The sequence below is a fragment of the Coloeus monedula genome (assembly GCF_965178545.1).
Source record: "Coloeus monedula genome assembly, chromosome: W".
NCBI classification, from domain to species: Eukaryota; Metazoa; Chordata; class Aves; order Passeriformes; family Corvidae; genus Coloeus; species Coloeus monedula.
In genome coordinates, this window is record NC_138821.1 from 7,250,292 (window position 1) to 7,269,804 (window position 19,513).

Here is a 19,513-nt window from a genome sequence, read left to right on the forward strand (position 1 = left end):
TTTAAATCCCCACATCCATTCATAACAGGCACACACTGCCTCATGTTCCGCTGGCTGTTGACCAGCACCCCCTGGTCCTTTTCCGCTGGGCCACTTTCCAACCACTCTGCCCCCAGCCTGCAGTGCTGCAGAGGGTTGGTGTGACCTAAGTGCAAGACCTGGTGCATGGCCTTGTTGAATCTCTTTCATACATTGACTGTAAAAACCAAATTGTCACCCACAGAATCTAATGAAACACCAACTCCTGCCCGAATCTGTTTCATAAGACACAGTCCTACAGGGCCCTAAAATAGTCATCTACCCTTCTGCTTGGAGCATCCCTCTTCCCAAATAACATTTTCCCTCCTGACACTCCCTGCTCTCTGACTTAATCCAGTCTCCTCCATCCTCAAAAGGATTTCCTAGGCATTCTCAGCTCTCTGACTCAGCTTTGGATCTCCCTTTGACTATCTGGAAGGCACTACAGGCTTTCAGGAACACCAAGTCCATGAGCTGCAGCTGTCTGCTGTTTACAGTAACCTGCACAGGAATCCATGAGCTCTGGCCTTTTAAACTTCCCATTTTCTTGAGGAAGACAGCAGCTATTTTCTCATGCTTGCATGTTTTTGCAGATCCCTTACAGACTGGGAAAGATGACTACTCTGCTGTAATGAGACCCCACCTGGAGTACCATATCCCCCAGCACAAGAAAGACCTGTTAGACCAGGTCTAGAGGAGGGCCATGAAAATGATCAGAGGACTGGAGCACCTCTCCTTTGAAAAAGGGCTGAGAGAGTTGGGGCTGTTTAGCCTGAAGAAGAGAAGGCTCCAGGAATACCTTATTGTGTGTACTAGTTTGAAAGCAAATCAATGAGAGACTCCAAGTCAGAACTACAATTTAATAGGAAAATTATAATAGATGCAATAGTACAGAAACACTGACAGAGTCAGAGTACAACCCGACACCCTGTCGGTCAGGGTGGTGGTAGCAGTCCAATTAAATGGTGGCTGCAATCCTGTTGAAGTGACAGATGTGGTTCTGTTGAAGTGGTGATCCTATAGAAGGGTCTGGTTTTCCTCTGAATGTCCAGTGTTAGCTCTTGTCCTCTGGGAATCCAGTAGGTAAAGGCTGACTGTGGTGTTCCAAACCTCAGGTAGGAATGCTTGGTTCCTCCCCCTAGGTGGAGCATCTCACAATGGGATGACATAATTTTATGAGTCATGTAGTGAGGCTGGATGGCCCATTAATGGAAGATATACCCCTAGAGGGAGTTATCAGGGATGTGTCATGGAAGAGACAAAGAACACTGCCCCACCTGGTTTTAACAGATGGTGATAGAATACATACTTTTGGTTACATCTTACATTGTAACCTAAGACATTATCCACCCCTTATTCTATTACCATTTACATCATACCCTAATCAATACCCTCTTTAAACTCTACTTTTCTATAAATACACAATGAAACCTTACACACAGTTCTCACTTAAGATTAGGTCTCCTTGTGGTACACAACGGGTTTCCCCATCTTTCTGCATTACCCACCAAGTGTAACCAGGTCCTTGAGCAAAAACAATCCCACGGATGGGTTTGCCTTTGCCTGAGGTGGGACTAATCCAAACAGTCTTTCCTAAAATACCTTTCATGTGTACCACAGGGACTCCATCCACTCCATCCACTGTGTGCAAGGGTTCAGACTGGGTAGGACCAGCTGGATTGATGGGCCCTTGGATATTGACCATCCAGGTGGCCTTTGCTAAACTCACTTCCTAAGTTTTGAAGGTCCCCCCACCAAGCGCCTTCAGGGTTAAGTAGTCCATTGCACTGTTCAACTTTCCTGGAAGCTGGTGCATGGTAGGGGATATGATATATCCATTCGATACCATGTTCTCTGGCCCAAGTGTTTATAAGGTTATTCTTGAAATGAGTCCCATTGTCCGACTCGATTCTCTCAGGGGTGCCGTGTCTCCACAGGACTTGCTTTTCCAGGCCCAGGATGGTGTTCCGGGCAGTAGCATGAAGCACAGGGTAGGTCTCCAACCATCCAGTGGTGGCTTCCACCATGGTCAGCACATAGTGCTTGCTTTGGCAGGTTTGGGGAAGGGTGATGTAGTCAACTTGCCAGGCTTCCCCATACCTATACTTCGACCATCGTCCACCGTACCACAAAGGCTTCACCCACTTGGCCTGCTTGATCGCACCACAGGTCTCACAGTCGGGGATGACCTGTGAGATGCTGTCCATAGTAAGGTCCACCCCTTGGTTACGAGCCTATCTGTACATTCCATCTCTTCCCTGATGAACAGAGGAATCATGGGCCCAATGAGCTAGGAATAATTCTCCCTTGTGCTGCCAGTCCAGATCCACCTGTGATACTTTCACCTTGGCAGCTCCATCCACCTGCTCATTGTTGTGATGCTCTTCATTAGCCTGACTCTTGGGTACGTGTGCATCCATGTGTCGAACCTTCACGGTCAGCCTCTACTTGGGCGGCGATTTCCTGCCAAATCTCAGTGGCCCAGATGGGTTCCCTCTGCGCTGCCAGTTGGCCTTTCTCCAGCGATCCAGCCATCCCCACAGAGCATTAGCTACCATCCACGAGTCAGTGTAGAGATAGAGCCTCGGCCACTTCTCTCGTTCGGCAATATCCAAAGCCAGGACTTGATCCACCTTGTCCCTTGGTAGCTTGTGCAACTCATCGTGTGGGACTCCATACTGCAGCTTTCCATTTCTGGTTAGCGCCTACAGTTCGGCAGGAACCGTCAGTGAAGAGGGCATATCGTCTTTCAGTCTCCAGTAGTTCGTTATATGGTGGGGCTTCCTTGGCATGTGTCACTTACTCCTCCTCTTCTTCAGAGGATAATCCAAAAGTCTCACCTTCAGGCCAGTTTATTATGATTTCCAGAATCCCAGGGCAATTAGGATGTCCTATTCGGGCTCGCTGTGTGATCAATGCAATCCACTTGGCTCCACGTGGCGTCGGTGGCATGATGTGTGGAAGGAACCTTTCCCTTGAACATCCAACCCAGCATTGGTAGTTGAGGTGCCAGAAGCAGCTGTGCTTTGGTGCCAATTACTTCCAAGGCAGCTCGAACCCCTTCATAAGCTGCAAAAATCTTTCTTGGCTGGAGTATAGTTGGCCTCAGAGCCTTTGTATCACTGACTCCAGAACCCAAACGGTCGTCCTCGAGTCTCTCCAGGTCCCTTCTGCCAAAGGCTCCAGGAAGGACCATTCTCCCCAGCCGCAGTGTAGAGCACATTCTTCACATCCTGCCCCGTTCTGACTGGCCCAAGGGTTACTGCATGGGCAATCTCCTGCTTAATTTGTTTGAACGCCTGTTGTTCAGGGCCCCACTGGAAATCATTTCTCTTTTGTGTCACGAGATAAAGAGGGCTTACAATCATGCTGTAATCCGGGATATGCATCCACCAAAAGCCCATGTCTCCTAGAAAAGCCTGGGTTTCCTTCTTGTTGGTAGGTGGGAACATAGTGGTGATCTTGTTGATTACCTCTGTCAGGATCTGGCGACGTCCATCTTGCCACTTGACTCCTAGAAACTGAATTTCATGAGCAGGTCCCTTAACCTTACTTCGCTTAATGGCAAAACCAGCTTTCAGAAGAAACTGGATAATCTTCTCTCCTTTCTCAAAGACTTCCCCTCCTGTGTTCCCCCATACAATGATGTCATCTATATACTGTAGATGTTCCAGAGCCTCGCCCTTTTCCAGTGCAGTCTGGATCAGTCCATGGCAAATGGTGGCACTGTGCTTCCACCCCTGGGGCAGCAGGTTCCAGTTGTATTGCACACTCCTCCAGGTGAAGACAAACTGAGGCCTGCACTCTGGTGCCAAAGGAATGGAGAAAAAGGCATTGGCAATATCGATGGTTGTGTACCACTTTGCTGCCTTGGATTCCAGCTCGTACTGAAGCTCCAACATGTCTGGCATGGCAGCACTCAGTGGTGGACTTCATTTAGGCCACAGTAATCCACTGTCAGTCTCCATTCTCCACTGAACTTACGCACTGGCCATATAGGGCTGTTGAAGGGTGAACGAACCTTGCTGACTACCCCTTGGCTCTCCAGTTTACGAATCATCTCATGGATGGGAATCAGAGTCTCTGTTGGTGCAATATTGCCAATGGTGCACTGTTGCTGTGGCAATTGGTACCCGTTGATCTTCAACTCTCAGCAGTCCCACAGCAGAGGGGTCATCTGAGAGGCCAGGCAAGGTATTCAGTTGTCTGATATCTTCTGTCTCTAAAGCAGCTATCCCAAAAGCCCAATGATGTCCTTTTGGGTCCTTGAAATATCCAGTTCTGAGATAGTCTATGCTGAGGATGCATGGGGCCTCTAGGACAGTCACGATGGGGTGTTTCTGCCACTCGTTCCCAGTTAAACTCACTTCAGCTTCCAGTACAGTCAGCTGCTGGGACCCTCCTGTCACCCCAGAAATAGAAATGGGTTCCGCTCCCACATACCTTGATGGCATCAGAGTACATTGAGCACCGGTGTCAACCAAAGCCGTGTATTTTTGTGGGTCAGATGTGCCAGGCCATCAGATCCACACAGGCCAAAAGACCTGACTGTCCCTTTCCTCTACCTGGCTAGAGGAAGGGCCCCTCTATTCCTGGTCTTGGTACACATTGCTCCCCTCCAGTGAATATGCTCCTGAGGTCCCTTCAAGAGAATCAGTTATATTATCATTCCTATACCGTCTGGAGTTCTGTGCGCAAGAGACTGGAGCAGCGTTGACTCTAGATGAGCTTCTTGTGGTAGTTGTCCCTCTTTTTAGTTCACGTACCCAGGCTGCTAAGGAGGAGGTGGGTTTTCCATCCCACTTCCTCATGTCTTCTCCATGATCCTGAATAAAAAAACAGAGGTTACCTCGTGGGATGTATCCTCTCTCCCTGGCTGGGGGATGCCTGCTCCTAATGGCAGAGACTCTTGTTGGTTCTGGCGAGATGTGGTAAATCTCAAGTTCCTTTTTCCATTTCTGATGGCCCTCTTCAATCAAGCTTCAGACTTGCTCAGCCAGCCTTGTTTCCACGGATGAGACATGGGTGTGAAACGGGGCTGTGACAGTGTCCTCGTAAATTCTCAGTTTGTTGACCAATGCTCCCACCTTGTCCTCTCCTTCCCTCCATTGCAGCATCGCTATGTAACGGGAGTATATCTCTGGTCCAAATCATGCGAATTTCAACCACATTTGTGACGTGCACTGGACACCATCTGGGCTCTTAGGGAATCTCTCGTCTTCCAAAAAAATGATCTCCAGCACAGCCAATTCCCTCAGGCATTGGATACCTTGTTGTTGGGGCTCCTCCCCCCTGCCATGTGGTCCTGGGAGAGGGGCCCCAGGGTAGAGGCAGGGCCTACGGAGTTTCCCTATTCCCTGGTCAACCTCGTTCCCCATTGGTTGCTTTGTGTTCCCCTGCCCAGGAAAGACCCTCTTGTCCCGTGATTATACAGTTCTTGGCCAAGTCGCCGACCAGGCAGCTGGAAAAATAAACATCTCTGAAAATATCTACCAAGAATCGGTCCATATATTCTTTTCCACGGGCCTCGTTGTCTGATACACGTGTTGCAAGAATCCCCACTGCAACACCTTGTTCCATTGTGCTCCATTTTCCTTGGTGCACCTGGAGGTCTTCTTTACAAAGGTATCTATCCCTTACACTCACCAGCAGTCGCCGCCAGAGGCTGAGAGTTTCCTGGGTTCTCCCGATCCCCTGGTCAATGACCACATCCTGGGACAGAGATCCCAGTTGCCTGGCCTTACTTCCATCCAGAACTGTCATTAGCTGCAGCGTCCCAGATTTGGAGCAGCCAGGTCGAGATAGACTCATTTGTCTGACAGGTAAACTCCCTCCACAAGTCACGAAGCTCACCCAGGGATAGAGACTGAGTGATGATCTCCGGCTCCATCTCTTCTGCTGGGTGCGAAGGTCCAGCCGCCTCCTCGTCAGTCACTATGCAGACTGATTTGCTCTTCAATTTCTTCTTCTGAATGGGGGCAACTGCTACCGGCTTAGACTATTCTGGCTCGGTGACAGTTTGTGTGGAAGTGTTGACTGCTCTTTTGGTTCCTTTTTCTCTTTGTGACAGGTTGTGTAGACATGGTGCCTGTTGCTTTGCTGCTTTTCTTCCCCTCCTCCTGAGGATGCTGTGCCATGCCGAATACTGCTCTGACTCTAAGCATGGTGTACACGGTGCAGGCTGTATAGAGAAGACAAAGCAGAACTAACAGCAAGATTATCCAGTCTTTGACATCCAGAAGGAATTAAATATTTTCAAAAACTGCTGTGTCTGGCCTGAATGGCTGGAAGAAGCCACTCTCTGCTCTTCCCCTTAGGGGCTGGGTGCAATCGTTGAGGAGGCCCCATGTTCCGGTTTGGCCAAATTTAGAAATATATCCTCTGAGAGAAGGCACAACCGCCCCTCCCCCACCAGGTTCGGGAAACATAACTTTTCCTCGAAGGAAAGTGAAGGAGATAAAACTATTTATTTAACAAACACACGGGAAAGGAAAATAATGCTAAATAATAAAATCTGTCACTGTGGAGGAAAAACCTGGGAAAATGTTAGAGTCCTCCCTTTGGTCTCCTCGGAGTTGGGGCTTGGCCCAGGGCCAGGCCCTCTGTGCCCGGTGGAAAGTCCTCCTGATGTGCTCTGATGTTAAAGCAATCAAGCAGTCCAGTAGAAAAGGGAGAAAATCTGAAATTCCAGTGAAGGAAAAATTCAACTCTCAGTCTCTCTCCAGAGAAAAAGAAGCTGAACCACTGGCCAAAAAAAAAAAAAACAAACTGTCCTGGGAGCAGCAAGCCGGGTGCTTCCTCCCTCCCCTGCCACAGCTGGGAAACAAATTGCTATCTCTGTGTGACCTTGAACAAGTTGCAAACTGCTTTGAAAAAGTTTTCCTCAGTTTTTTCCTTCCCCCTCTCAGGCTCAGTTTAGAGGCATAGAAAGGCACAAAAATTAATTTCTGGGCATAGGCAGCGATATGGGATACACATTGTAAGGTCACCCCAAGACACCCCAGACGTAGCAGCCCAAACTAGGACAGGCAAACAAAATTGAGTATATATTCCAAATTATGTTCATTGCCTTGGAGGTTATCATGCAATAGACATAAAAAACCAATAAAGCAATTTTTATACCATACCCTGGTCTCAACAGGAGCATTACTACAGGCAGGTAGTTCCCCATGTGCAGAAAAATAGAGAGCAAGGTACAAGACCCACGTAAACATGTTGAGCATCATGGCGAATAGGTGGTTTCTGTAATACAGAATGGTAATCCTGACTTCTCTCACGACTTGTCCCATATTGGGCACCAAAACATGTACTAGTTTGAAAGCAAACCAGTGAGAGATTCCAAGTCAGAACTACAATTTAATAGGAAAATTATAATAGATGCAATAGTACAGAAACACTGACAGATTCAGAGTACAACCTGACACCCTGTCGGTCAGGGTGGTGGTAGCAGTCCAATTAAATGGTGGCTGCAATCCTGTTGAAGTGACAGATGTGGTTCTGTTGAAGCGGTGATCCTGTAGAAGGGTCTGGTTTTCCTCTGAATGTCCATTGGTGGGTGTGTAGCTCTTGTCCTCTGGGAATCCAGTAGGTAAAGGCTGACTGTGGTGTTCCAAACCTCAGATTATATCCAGGTAGGAATGCTTGGTTCCTCCCCCTAGGTGGAGCATCTCACAATGGGATGATGTAATTTTATGAGTCATGTAGTGAGGCTGGATGGCCCATTAATGGAAGATATCCCCCTGGAGGGAGTTATCAGGGATGTGTCATGGAAGATACAAAGAACACTGCCCCATCTGGTTTTAACAGATGATGATAGAATACATATTTTTGGTTACATCTTACATTGTTACCTAAGACATTGTGGCCTTTCAATACTTAAAGGGAGCTTATAAGAAAGACACAGAAACATTTTTTACCAGGGTTTGTAGTGACAGGACAAGGGGGAATGGCTTTAAACTGAAAGAGGGTAGATTTAGACTCTGACATAAGGAAGATATTTTTTACAATGAGGGTGGTGAGACACTGGCACAGGTTGCCCAGAGGTGTGGCCGCCCCATCCCTGTAAGTGTTCAAGGCCAGGTTGGACAGAGCTTGGAGAAACCTGGTCTAGTGAAAGGTGTCCCTGTTAATGACAGGGGCATTGGAACTACATGATCTTTAAGGTCCCTTGCAACCCAAACCATCCTGTGATTCTAAGATGTAGAAGGTTTGGGCTGGAGAGAGCAAAACCAGAGGCACACAGGGAGGGTTACAGTTTAGGCTATCACACTTACGAACATGGTTGGCCCATATTGGAATGCACTGGGAACACCGGGCACACCAGCATAATAAGGTAACCCAGTGTAGCTGTACCCCGGGGGCAGGGTCGGATTGAGGAATGGCTGCTGAGTTGTATGGTGAGTCTGAGTCTGGTTCTGCTGTGACTGGGCAAGCGTGGTAGCAGGAGCAGGGGAGGCAGAATCCCCACGGCCAAATTTTGTTATGTCACCTGCAAAAGAACAAACTCATCAGAAAAGCTATCAAAGCTACGCCAAAAGCAGAGAATTCAAAGGATTCAAAATCTCTGAATACAAATAGACAACTACAGAAGAGAATACATCTTATGCTTGAAAGCCTGCAGTTGTTCATGGGAAGCCCTCTCCCAGTTTCTGTTCCTGATGGTTACAGGGACATTGCCTGTTAGTGGCAGAAAACTCCATGCCATGGCTAATCCATTGATAAAATGGAGATACCAATACTTACCTATCTCACACAATCTGAGCAAATTCATTATATCAGATCATTGCAATAAAACATGCTAAAAGCAAAAGTATTGTAAACAGCCAAAGAGCAAATAGTTGTTGGGTTAAAGTGTGACTCTCCTGGAGGTTAAACTGATTAGCTAAGCTTCATGGGCTGAAAGCAAGTTAGGATTTACAGGAAGTGATAGGCATATTTTTGTCAGTCTGTTTATTTGCCAAGCATGACTAGAGTTAATATGTCTAGTTCCTCACACCACCAAAGTTCTGGAAACAATAGCTGAAGGCCAGGAAAACAAGACTTGCATCGTGGGTCACCTTTTTTAAGAAGTAGGAAGGGAAATTCAGTTATTACCCCAAATGCAGGCTCCCAAGAGAAATGATTATGCAGCAGAACTCCTGAACACTTTCATTTTTTGGTGTCTTACAGAGCAGCGTGCTCACATGTTTTTAGGGAGGTGACATATATCACTCATATCTATCTCATTCCCAACTAGTATTCCTTTATGTTGGTTACAAAAAAGTATGACAACACTTAATACCATTGTTATGGGAATTATAACACCTATAGCTACAGTTTTAAGCTGTAATCAGATTGCAGTGAAAGAAAACCACTGGCTGAAAATCCTAAATAGCATTAATGTCATCTTTGCACAACAATAACTGAAGAGTAAGAGCAGGAATGAACAAGGGCTTCTTAGACCACATGCTTTTAGGAATGAAGTCCATTAGATTTGGAGAGGGTGAGGGGGAGCCTGCTAGATGCAGCTCCTGCTGAGAACATACAAGTACTAAAATAGCACTAACAGGAAAGCAGGCCAGTCAAATTTCAAGAAGAATGATTAAGCTATGGAATATTTTTCAAGCACTTCTATGTGCTTGGGAAGGACACTAGATGACACTACCATTTAAATTTGTAACAATTTTGCACTTATTCTCAAAGGGTATCCAACTTACTCCCAAGAACCTCCAAGTCACATATGAATTACTGACCAAAACCATGAAGAAAAAAAATCATTAAAAAAACCTAATCAATGTCAGGGTCGAGAGAAAGATGCCTGCTTTTGTTTGGCTAGTTTGGATGGATGAGTTTAACTGCCTACAGAAGGGGAAAACAACTTCTTTTTCAGCAACAGCAGGATGATCAGCACATCTCACTCACCATCCTCATGTTTAAATAACACTCACCTGAGTAGGGGTTGTTAGCAAGGCTTCCATCTCTGCCTGTCAAGGTTGCAGGAGCAGGGAATGTAATTCCGTAGTAATCCTTAGAAAAAGACAACATCATTTATTAATAGCTGAAATGCTGAAACCATAACAGAACTGGACAACTCTTATGAACCCTTATACTTTTTATAATATAACCCTTATATTTCTTATAAGAATAAGAAAATTTTAAAAGGAAGAACTAAAGGAAGTTTGAGCAGAAACTGACCTTATCATTTACAGCATAGCTGAAGATTTACCTGTATCCTCAACTTCAAAATAAACCTATTTTACAGACATTTTTAATATCATATACAAATACTTAATATCTTAATGGTAAATTAAAGGCAACGACTAAACGCTTACCCCTCCCAACCCGCAGCTCTTAGCTGTCATATTCCAGCGAGACTGTGTCTGGAAGAGCAACAGACCATCAGGGGCCAAAGACCTAGGTTCAAGCCAGGACCATAATCACAATGTGGATGTAGTCTAAAGGTTTTAACATGCTCTGTTTTCTAAAAGTAAAAAACATCAGCTAGGAAAACAGCACAAATATTAAAAAAAACTGTTGAAAAAGAGTTACCACCTGATGACTGGAAAATTTACTTAAACTGTGTTACAAGAGAACTCAGATCAGTAGTCTCTAAAGTGAGATGCACAAGACAATCCATTGGGGTGCATGAAGAAATTGTTTTCGATAACATTTATAAATAAAATTTTAAAAAACTAAAAATAGAACATAAAAATAAAATTTTTTTATCCTTTTTTTTTATTTTCATCCTTTTTTATTTTCATGTATGCTTTATAACATACATATTAGTACAATAGTATACATATTTATAAATAAAAATATATTGGGAGTGCTCACAATTTTTTTGCTGATGAGGTGGTGCGCTCAAAAAAGGTGGAGACCACTGCCTTAGATCATTCTTCTACAGGAAGGTAAGAAAATCCTCACCCTAGAAAGCTCACACTTTGACAGGACATGCCAGCAAAACCAAAGCAATATTTTGTGTTCAGTTTGGGACAAAAGGAGAAAAGTTTGCCCTTCCCTCTTTGGGTGAACTCCACATGTGAGGCTGGTACTCTACTAAGTAATTTTCCTCCTAATTCTCACGGTTTTCTCCTCATGACCTCCAATCCATCAAGAGTGTCTTGTGTTACAATGTAACTATTTTATCACCACCTATATCACCTTCTGATGAGCTGTTAATGGTCAGTTGTTTTCAACAGCTGCCCAATGGCACAGCCTAAAGGGGAGCCATCTCTGTTAATGAGCCATCAAGGACTCCCCAGCATGACATGAATTACATCATCCTATTGTGACATGCCCCGCCCAGGGGAGGTACCGAACATTTCTACCTGTATATAGTCTGGGGCTTGGGACACCACAATACCAACACTAGACCTCCAAGGAAGGACTAGACCTTTCTACAGGATCACTGCTTTGACAACATCACATCTATCACTCCAACAGGACTGCAACCACTGTTTAACTGGACTGCTATCACCACCCTGACCAACAGGGTGTCAGGTCATATTCTGACTTTGTTGGTTTAAGACAGTGTTCCTGTAGTATTGCCATTATTGTAATTGTCCTATTAAATTGTAGTTCTGAGTTGGAATCTCTTGCAACATGTTTGTGTGGAGTTAATTCTTCCTGCTGGCTTGCCTTCAAACCAGCACAAAGAGTTAATGCCTTAACCACTTATGTATTAATTTCCACACAGCCTTCAACATTGGAAAAGCATCCTCCTCCTTCATACCCCTCTCTGCAAATTCCCCAGCACCTTCCACCTTGCTGCATTTCTGTGCATCCCTCCCCTGTCTCCTAAACCCAGTCCTCCATCACTGAACATGAAACCATCTGGCAAAGATTTAGTATTGCAGGTGTTTTCTGTAATTTGAAACAGTGTCATATTTCATCCTCCTTTCCTTCCCAGGTAATTCCACCTCAGCATCTCCAGCATGAATCACTTAACAAAACACAACCAAATCCCTATTAAAAATCTTTGTAGGTTACTCAAAAGTAGCACTCCCATCTCCTTCTGAGGAACATCATAACACAAAAAACATATTTGGAGAAGAGATCTGAACAGGATTCATTGGACATGAACTGGAACTGACACAGTAGCATTTTTTCCCCATATAAACCAGAAAAAATATAACCAAATCCACATGAGAACAGGATCTAAGGATTGCAATTATTCCCACTGCCCATCAGGTAGGGAATATGCTGGTTTTAGCCAGGGTAGAGTTCATTTTCTTCCCAGTGGCTGGTATGGGGCCGTGTTTTGGATTTGTGCTGAACACGGGGTTGATAATATAGAGATGTTTTTGCTATTGCTGAGCAGGGCTTACACAGAACCAAGGCCTTTTCTGCTCCTTGTACTGATGCCTGAGATGGCCACCTAAAAACAGAGACTAGACAAGAATAAGGGAATAAAGGTAGGTATTTATTTGAAGGGCCCCCAAGGTACACCCTGGAGAGCTAAAAGGCTACACCCAAGATAGACCCTGAGTCACGAGTTCTTCACACTTTTATAAGTTTGGTCCATTTGCATATCAGGGTTAATTCTCCAATTAAAACTTCAGTTAATGATGTAATTTCCCCAAGTTTAGCCCCCTTCTTAAGATGTTAGTTTACACATTTTGGGCCTAGGACAATCTGGGTGTCCTTGGAGAACAAGCTTGGAGAGGCTTGTTATGTCTAACTAGCATGAGAGAACAGTAAACAGGCTACAAGAAACTTCAATTACACACTAGGCAGTACAGGATTTGAAAAATATAAAAGTTAAAACCTAAGGCATCAGTACGGCCATGCTGGGGAGGGGGCTGGGGGTGTGTGGGAAGTTGGGAGGAGACACAACCCAGACAGGTGACCCCAACTGACCCAAGGGATATTCCAGACCATATGACATGCTCAGTATGTAAAGCTTGAGGAAGAAGGAAGAAGGGGGGGACATTTGGAATGATGGCATTTGTCTCCCCAAGTCCCCATTTACATATGATGGAGCCCTGCTTTCCTGAAGGTGGCTGAACACCTGCCTGCCCATGGGAAGCAGTGAATTAATTCCTTGTTTTGCTTTGCTTGTGTGTGCAGCTTTTGCTTTTCCTATTAAACTGTCTGTATCTCAACTCACAAGTTTTCAAGGTTTTACTCTTCTTATTTTCACCCTGATCCCTCTGGTGGGGGAGTGAGCGAGCTGCTGCTTGGGGCTTGGTGCCTGGCTGTCATTAAACCACGACAGGAAAATCACATTAGCACTGAATATCCCTAGCCCACACACCTGTGCATACACACATTCAAAACAAAAATCATTAGAAAATACGAGTGCAAACCAGTTATCTTTACATTTCATGCCTGCCCATAAGAAAACATCAGAAGAGATACTCTGCTCTTCAAACATGGGTATTTCCTGACCTACGGAAGGCATGCAGGAGAAGGTGCCTAAAGTCAAAACTGAAATATCAGGAATAGACTCAAAATGCAAGACAGAAAAGGACTGAAAAACAATAAGTGTTCTGATGTAATAGATGTAAGTTCCACCAAGCAGTTTGCTAGGTACCACACACACCAGCTAAGGCATTTATAAGATCTCTACTACACAGGCAGCCTGCAACAGACTAACAGAAAAGATAGCATATCCCAATTGTAATACACACCAAAATTAAAACAAACAAACAAAATCCCCAAAACACAACACAGTGAAAATGTATGGCATGAACATAGCCATTAAGAAATTGAATTAAATTTTAAAAGACATACACACACCCCTCCCCCAACTCACTGTATCAGCAGCCACCAGTTCCTCTCACTACTGGAAGCTTCCCTGGAAGCAGTGACGACTTGCACTTGGGACTCTGCCCACTTTCACTTTCCAGATGTAAACAGACCACCATGTCAAAGACAAATATTTCCACCAGTTCCTGCCTCCCATACATCTAATGTTGCCTAATTTCTACAACAAATTCAAAACACAATAAGAATACCCCAAAATCTAGAAACCACAACCATTGCATGAATAGTTGATGAAAAAACCTTCACAACATTTATGCATTTATTTATAAATATCAACACACTGAGAAAAAACTGGGGGGGAATGGCAGATGACCCCAAAAACATTCTTCAAGATATTTGCAGAGAGAGGAAACACTCTTTCACCAGCAAGGCTGTAGATGCTATAGGGAAAGGTGGGGGAAAAAAAAGACCAAAAAACTAAAAATGTTTGTCTATAAGAAATAGAAGAAAACACATTAACTCATATATACAAACAATAAGAGCATGAAATAAGAAAAATATATGTTGTTTGACAAACAAACTTGAAAATAAAACCAAGCAAGACCACTCACAAAAGAGACAAAAAGGAAACCCTAAAATGCATACCCACTACAGCTACCCCAAAAGCCTTTGCTACCATGCTTTCATCATCCACCGAACCATAACAGCACAGTGTAGAAAACTGCCAGGCTTGCTATGTCAAAATGTGGAAAATTGATGAGACTAGTTGAGCAAGAACATGAGCTGAGCCACTTGCTTATCTTGCACCTGGCTTGAGCAAGGGCATGCTTATCTTAACAACTGAATGATGTCTGGGGTGAAGCAAAGGCCTCAGCTTGATGTCTCAATGAAGCTAGAAAAACAACCACAGAAGCCTCACAGAAGAGCACCCATGCCTCTCTACCAGACATTAGCCTCATACTCGCTTATCCACCCATAACAAGTCTTGTTAGAAGTTTATAAACTATGACCTAGTCTCACCTCCTCAAGATTATAAATCTGGTCCTTTGCAAACACTTGGTGGAGAGGAGAAACACCTCCTTAAGAGGAGACACTTCACTGATTGCTGGGCAGATTGACAGGTCTGACTCATTCTCTTTTCTCCCTTAGCAAGGATGCCTCTTCTGGTAAGAAATTGCATTTAGCAGATGACACCTGGGTGAAAGTAAGCTTAATTAAATGTGAAGTTAAGGTTAGTGAACTGTGAATTCTTAGATTAATTAATCATTGGCTAGCCTTAGGCTATTTAGTGTAAACACAGCAAGAGCATTTATCAACAGCAATTCTGAATCTATCTGTCGCCTCAATAAACTATCTATATTGGACTTTGTGAAACCGTCTCAGTGAAAGTCCTTGAAAATGCTCTGTCAGACAAAAGTCAAATCCATACTCTTAATGCGACACACGGGTGCCAGGCTTCCCCCACACTCTGACAGCAGCCCTCAGGAGAAAGTAAAAAGAAAGCAAAACTGAAAATGTAAACAGAAATGCTGTCTAGACGATGATGAAAGGAAAGCCACGGAACCATATAAAGTTGGCTGCCCAGAAGCAATCCAAGCACAGTTTTTACCCTCACCCACCACCAAGCCTGACCAGGCTCCTGCCCAGCAACACCCATGCAGCACCCACAGCCCTGCCTGCAGCATGGTGCCCTGGTGCTCCTACTCCTCCTGCTGGCTTTTGGCACAGCCCTTGCTTGCCACCACCTGCATCCCTGTGACATCACCTTCCCCTGGGACAGCTGTCTTGGTTTGAAAGACAGGTGTCTGCCAAGGAAGGCAGGAACCTCCCTTGAAATGGAAAATGCAACCCTCTTCCCTCCGAGTTATTATAATTTTGAAATTAAGGGGCTTTCAGGCAAAGATATGAGGAATAGGAATAACAGTTCTTTGCTAAAATATATATATATATATATGTATGACAAGACAAACAAACAACAATAACTATGGCAGTAACAACAAACAAAACCAGTAACCCAGTGACAGCCTTCTCGGCTGTCAGGCATTTTCCCCTTTGGTGCAGTTACGGTCGCAGCTGGCAGGGGTGCTGGCGGCTCCTGGTGAGGAGGGCAGGTGCGATGGCTCCCCCACGACTGCAGGGGGCACTACGGAGCGAGCTCGGGGAGCACGCGGTAATGTCGGCTTGGGATCCTGGGAAGGAATGGAAGAAAGGCTTCACAGATCCCCTGGGCAGCCTATCCCAGTGCCCAGGCAGACCCTCAGGAACAGCAGGCTGGAACAGCAGGGACGAGCACAAATCCCGGGTAGCAGACGAGATGTATCAAACTCTGGAGCTGCGACGGGAACCCCAGGAGGTCTTGGCAGGCAAGGCGTGCGGAGCTACAGTGTAGCGAAAGCTCGAAGCAACAGTGGGGGCAGAGCGGCCGCAGCCCAGCTCCCAGCGGGGCAGGGAAAGGTGGGCTTGGGATCCCGGGGTTTTCCCTGAGGCACCCGAGCAGATGGTGGAAAGGTCCCTCTTTTAGTGAGGTAGGGTGTTAGGGTCCCAGTGTAACAGCCGCTCCAGCGAGCAAGCTCCACTCACGGTAGAAGGAAGGCAGCCAAAAGCAGAAGCCTGCAGCAGCGATGAACTCCCTCCACAACAATGGCCACCCTCCTCTCCCTCCAAATGCAGAGAAAAACCAGCCAGCCAGGGGCTGTACCCAAACCCCTTTTTCCCAGTTTAAATCTCGCAGCATCCCCCCACCCTACAGGAGAAAACCCCAGGTGAAAGAGAGTAGCCAGTTGGACCCCTCTTCCCGTGGCCAGGTCTTTTGTTTTTCCTAAGCACCCAGTAATTTGTCCCCCTGGCAACATATATGGGGAAAATTCTTTAAGAGAAAAAGAAAACAGAAGGAGAACTCCTAAAACCCCAACAACAGCTCCCAGCCCACCACAGCCCTGCCACCACCAGCATGTGCTATTTGCCTTTGACATCCTCCTCCACATCAACCACCCACAGCAAGCTGTCGCTACTGTCCTCCACATCCTCCAGCACCTCTTTTACATCCTCAGCAGTCCCAGCACTCCCCAACACTGGGATACCCAGGCATGGCAAGACCTCCACAACAACCTCCAGCATTACATCCACCACCTGGAGCAATGCATGCCAGCCAATGGCATGTTCTTTGAAGGCCAAGGGCCTCACAACCTGCCATTCAGTATCAACAAATACTTCAGGCTCATCCAGGACTTCATCTGAACCCACAACAACAGCACCTGCCTCTGGGACCACGTCCAACTCAAAGCTTGCATCTGTTTTGAACGTGTGGACACACTCATGTGGCAGATGAAGAGTCAACCAGCTCCTGTCCCCCACCAAACACACCTGCATCAAATGCCCATCTCCAGCCAACATCAGGAACCACAGATTGAGTGGAGGCAACAGCAGCAAGGGCTGGGATTGCTCAGCACTGCTCATACCTTTTCCAGTCAGGAGCCTGTGCCAACAGGGAAAACGGCATGACCATGGTGAGGCTGGGGCCAGGCTGTGACACAGCCCATGCACTGGAGAAAATTGCTGTGCTGTACGGAGAAGGTCATCATACATGTACCTGAAGGGCAAAGACAGGGTCTCCACAGGCAAGCAGGGATGGGCTTCCCTCCTGCAGCCCATCCCACTGATGCCTCCTGCCCTGGTTGAAGGTTCCGGACAGCAGGCCACTCTCAGGGACCCACCACAGTCCTCCAGTCCACAGGCATCGCCCACTGATGCTGGACCCTCAAGCACACACGCCCAAACAACATGCTGCCTAACCTGCATGCTCCTCCTCTTCCACCACCAACCCTCTCCTTCCAAATTGTCTCCCACTGCCAAGATATGAAAGCCATCTCCACCACCCCATCGCAATCATTCAGCAATGCTACAGCACTGCTTGGGGCCAAGCAGGGTGATGTTGCTGTGACCCAGCCCACTGCCAGGCTGGGGCAGCGAGATGCCAATCAATCCCAGCCGATGAGGTTTCCCGATGAGGCAGACTCAGAGGGTGGGTCGATGGGCGGCTCAGAAGCCTAAGCCGCACCCCCCCCGGGCAGCGCCCGGGTACGGGAAAATTCCTGGTTACTCAGATGTTCATTGGTTCTTTGTTATAACTCCCGCCTCTCGGTTTCCCCCCAGTGGTTCTTGTTAAATTGTATCCTCCCCCTGGCTTGTAACTCATTGGTTGTTTTCCCTTTTCGCCGTGGTTTTCAAATTGCCTATAAAACTGAGGACAAGCCTCGGGGAAGGATCCCATCGCATTCCATCCCTTCCGAGCTTGTTCAGGTTTCGAAACTTCTAACAATAAACCTGTTAGGAGTCAGACCAGAACAGCCTCTCTCTTCCTTTGTCTCCGAGCTAACGTGAGCCGATACCATTGGCTCCTGCCGTGTTTCCCTCTGCAAAGAAGCCAGCTAGCTAGCTCAGCCAGCAGCACCTTTCTTGATGCCGAAGTCGCTTCAGTGACACACAGAAGTAACGCAGTTGGACTCTCTGACCGGGGGCTCGCCAGAGCTCGTGCCTTGAGCACAAGTACTGCGTTTCGGTGGCATGGACAAAGTGCACCTGAAAGAGGCAAGGAGAGGGCCTACTAAGGCCTGGGGAGATTTGGACAAGGAACAGCACCTCAGTGCTACCAAACCCACCCAAGAAACACCAAAAAGCAAAAAAAACCCATAGGAGATGCACTACTCATTGTTCTCCTATAACAACCACAACTGGCCCAGGATGCTCCTGCCTGTGGTCACACACCAGTGGTCATGGGGACCTGCCTCACTACATAAAGTACATTGGCCTAGGCCTTCCTCACCCCAACACATCATTAGCAAACCAAAAGATACACCCCCCAAACACTACCACCCAACAAGGCTCAAGCCAACCACCAGAGACAGGCCAGAACAGCATTCCACATGAAGGAAACTGCTCACTCACCACCAGCATCAACTTCTCCTTTACCCTCCAACCACTAACCCAAAAATATCTGCCCCAGGAACTGTGCCCTTCACACTGTCCATCCTGGTTTTGGCTGGGATAGAGTTCAATTTTTCTTAGTAGTTAGTACAGTGCTGCTTTAGATTCAGTATGAAAAAACTGTTGATAACACACTTGTTTTGATTGTTGCTAAGTGTTGCTTACCCTAAGTCAAGGACTTCTTAGTGTCTTATGCTCTGCCAGTGCAGAGGTGCACAACAATCTGTGAGGGAGCATGTCTAGGACAGCTGATCTGAACTGGCCAAAGGGATACTCCATACCATAGAATGTCATGCCCAGTATATAGAATCATAGAAGGGTTTGGGTTGGAAGGGACTTCAAAGATCATCTAGTTCTTACCCCCACCCCACCCCCTCATGCCATGGGCAGGGACACCTTCCACTAGACCAGGTTGCTCTGAGCCCTGTCCAGCCTGGCCTTGAACACTTCCAGGGATGGGCCAGCCACAACTTCTCTGAGCAACCTGTTCCAGTACCTCACCACCCTCACAGGGAAGAATTTCTTCCTATTATCCAATCTAAATGTACCCTCTTTCAGTTTAAAGCCATTACCCCTTGTCCTATCACTACATGCCTTTGTAAACAGACCCTCTCCAGCTCTCTTGTAGGCCCCCTTTAGGTACTGGAAGGCTGCTACAAAGTCTCCCTGGAGCCTTCTCTTCTCCAGGCTGAACAGCCCCAACTCTCTCAGCCTGTGCTCATAGAAATGCTCCAGCCCTCTGATTATCTTCAAGGCCTCCTCTGGACTCACTGCATCAGGTACACATCCTTCCTATGTTGGGGGCTCCAGAGCTGATTACAGTACT

General features: G+C 46.4%; 1 protein-coding gene across 7 annotated transcripts in view; it reads right to left on the reverse strand.

Annotated features, from left to right (window-relative positions):
* Window positions 1–19,513, reverse strand: part of LOC309584635 (ubiquitin-associated protein 2-like) — a 206,048-nt gene that overhangs the window by 7,014 nt on the left and 179,521 nt on the right. For all 7 annotated transcript variants that reach the window (XM_082300776.1, XM_082300774.1, XM_082300773.1 and 4 more), the window contains 2 exons: window positions 9,945–10,023; window positions 8,292–8,506 (listed from right to left, as the gene is read on the reverse strand). In XM_082300776.1, the coding sequence (XP_082156902.1) occupies window positions 8,292–8,506; window positions 9,945–10,023 (294 nt within the window). The remainder of the gene's footprint in view (window positions 1–8,291; window positions 8,507–9,944; window positions 10,024–19,513) is intronic.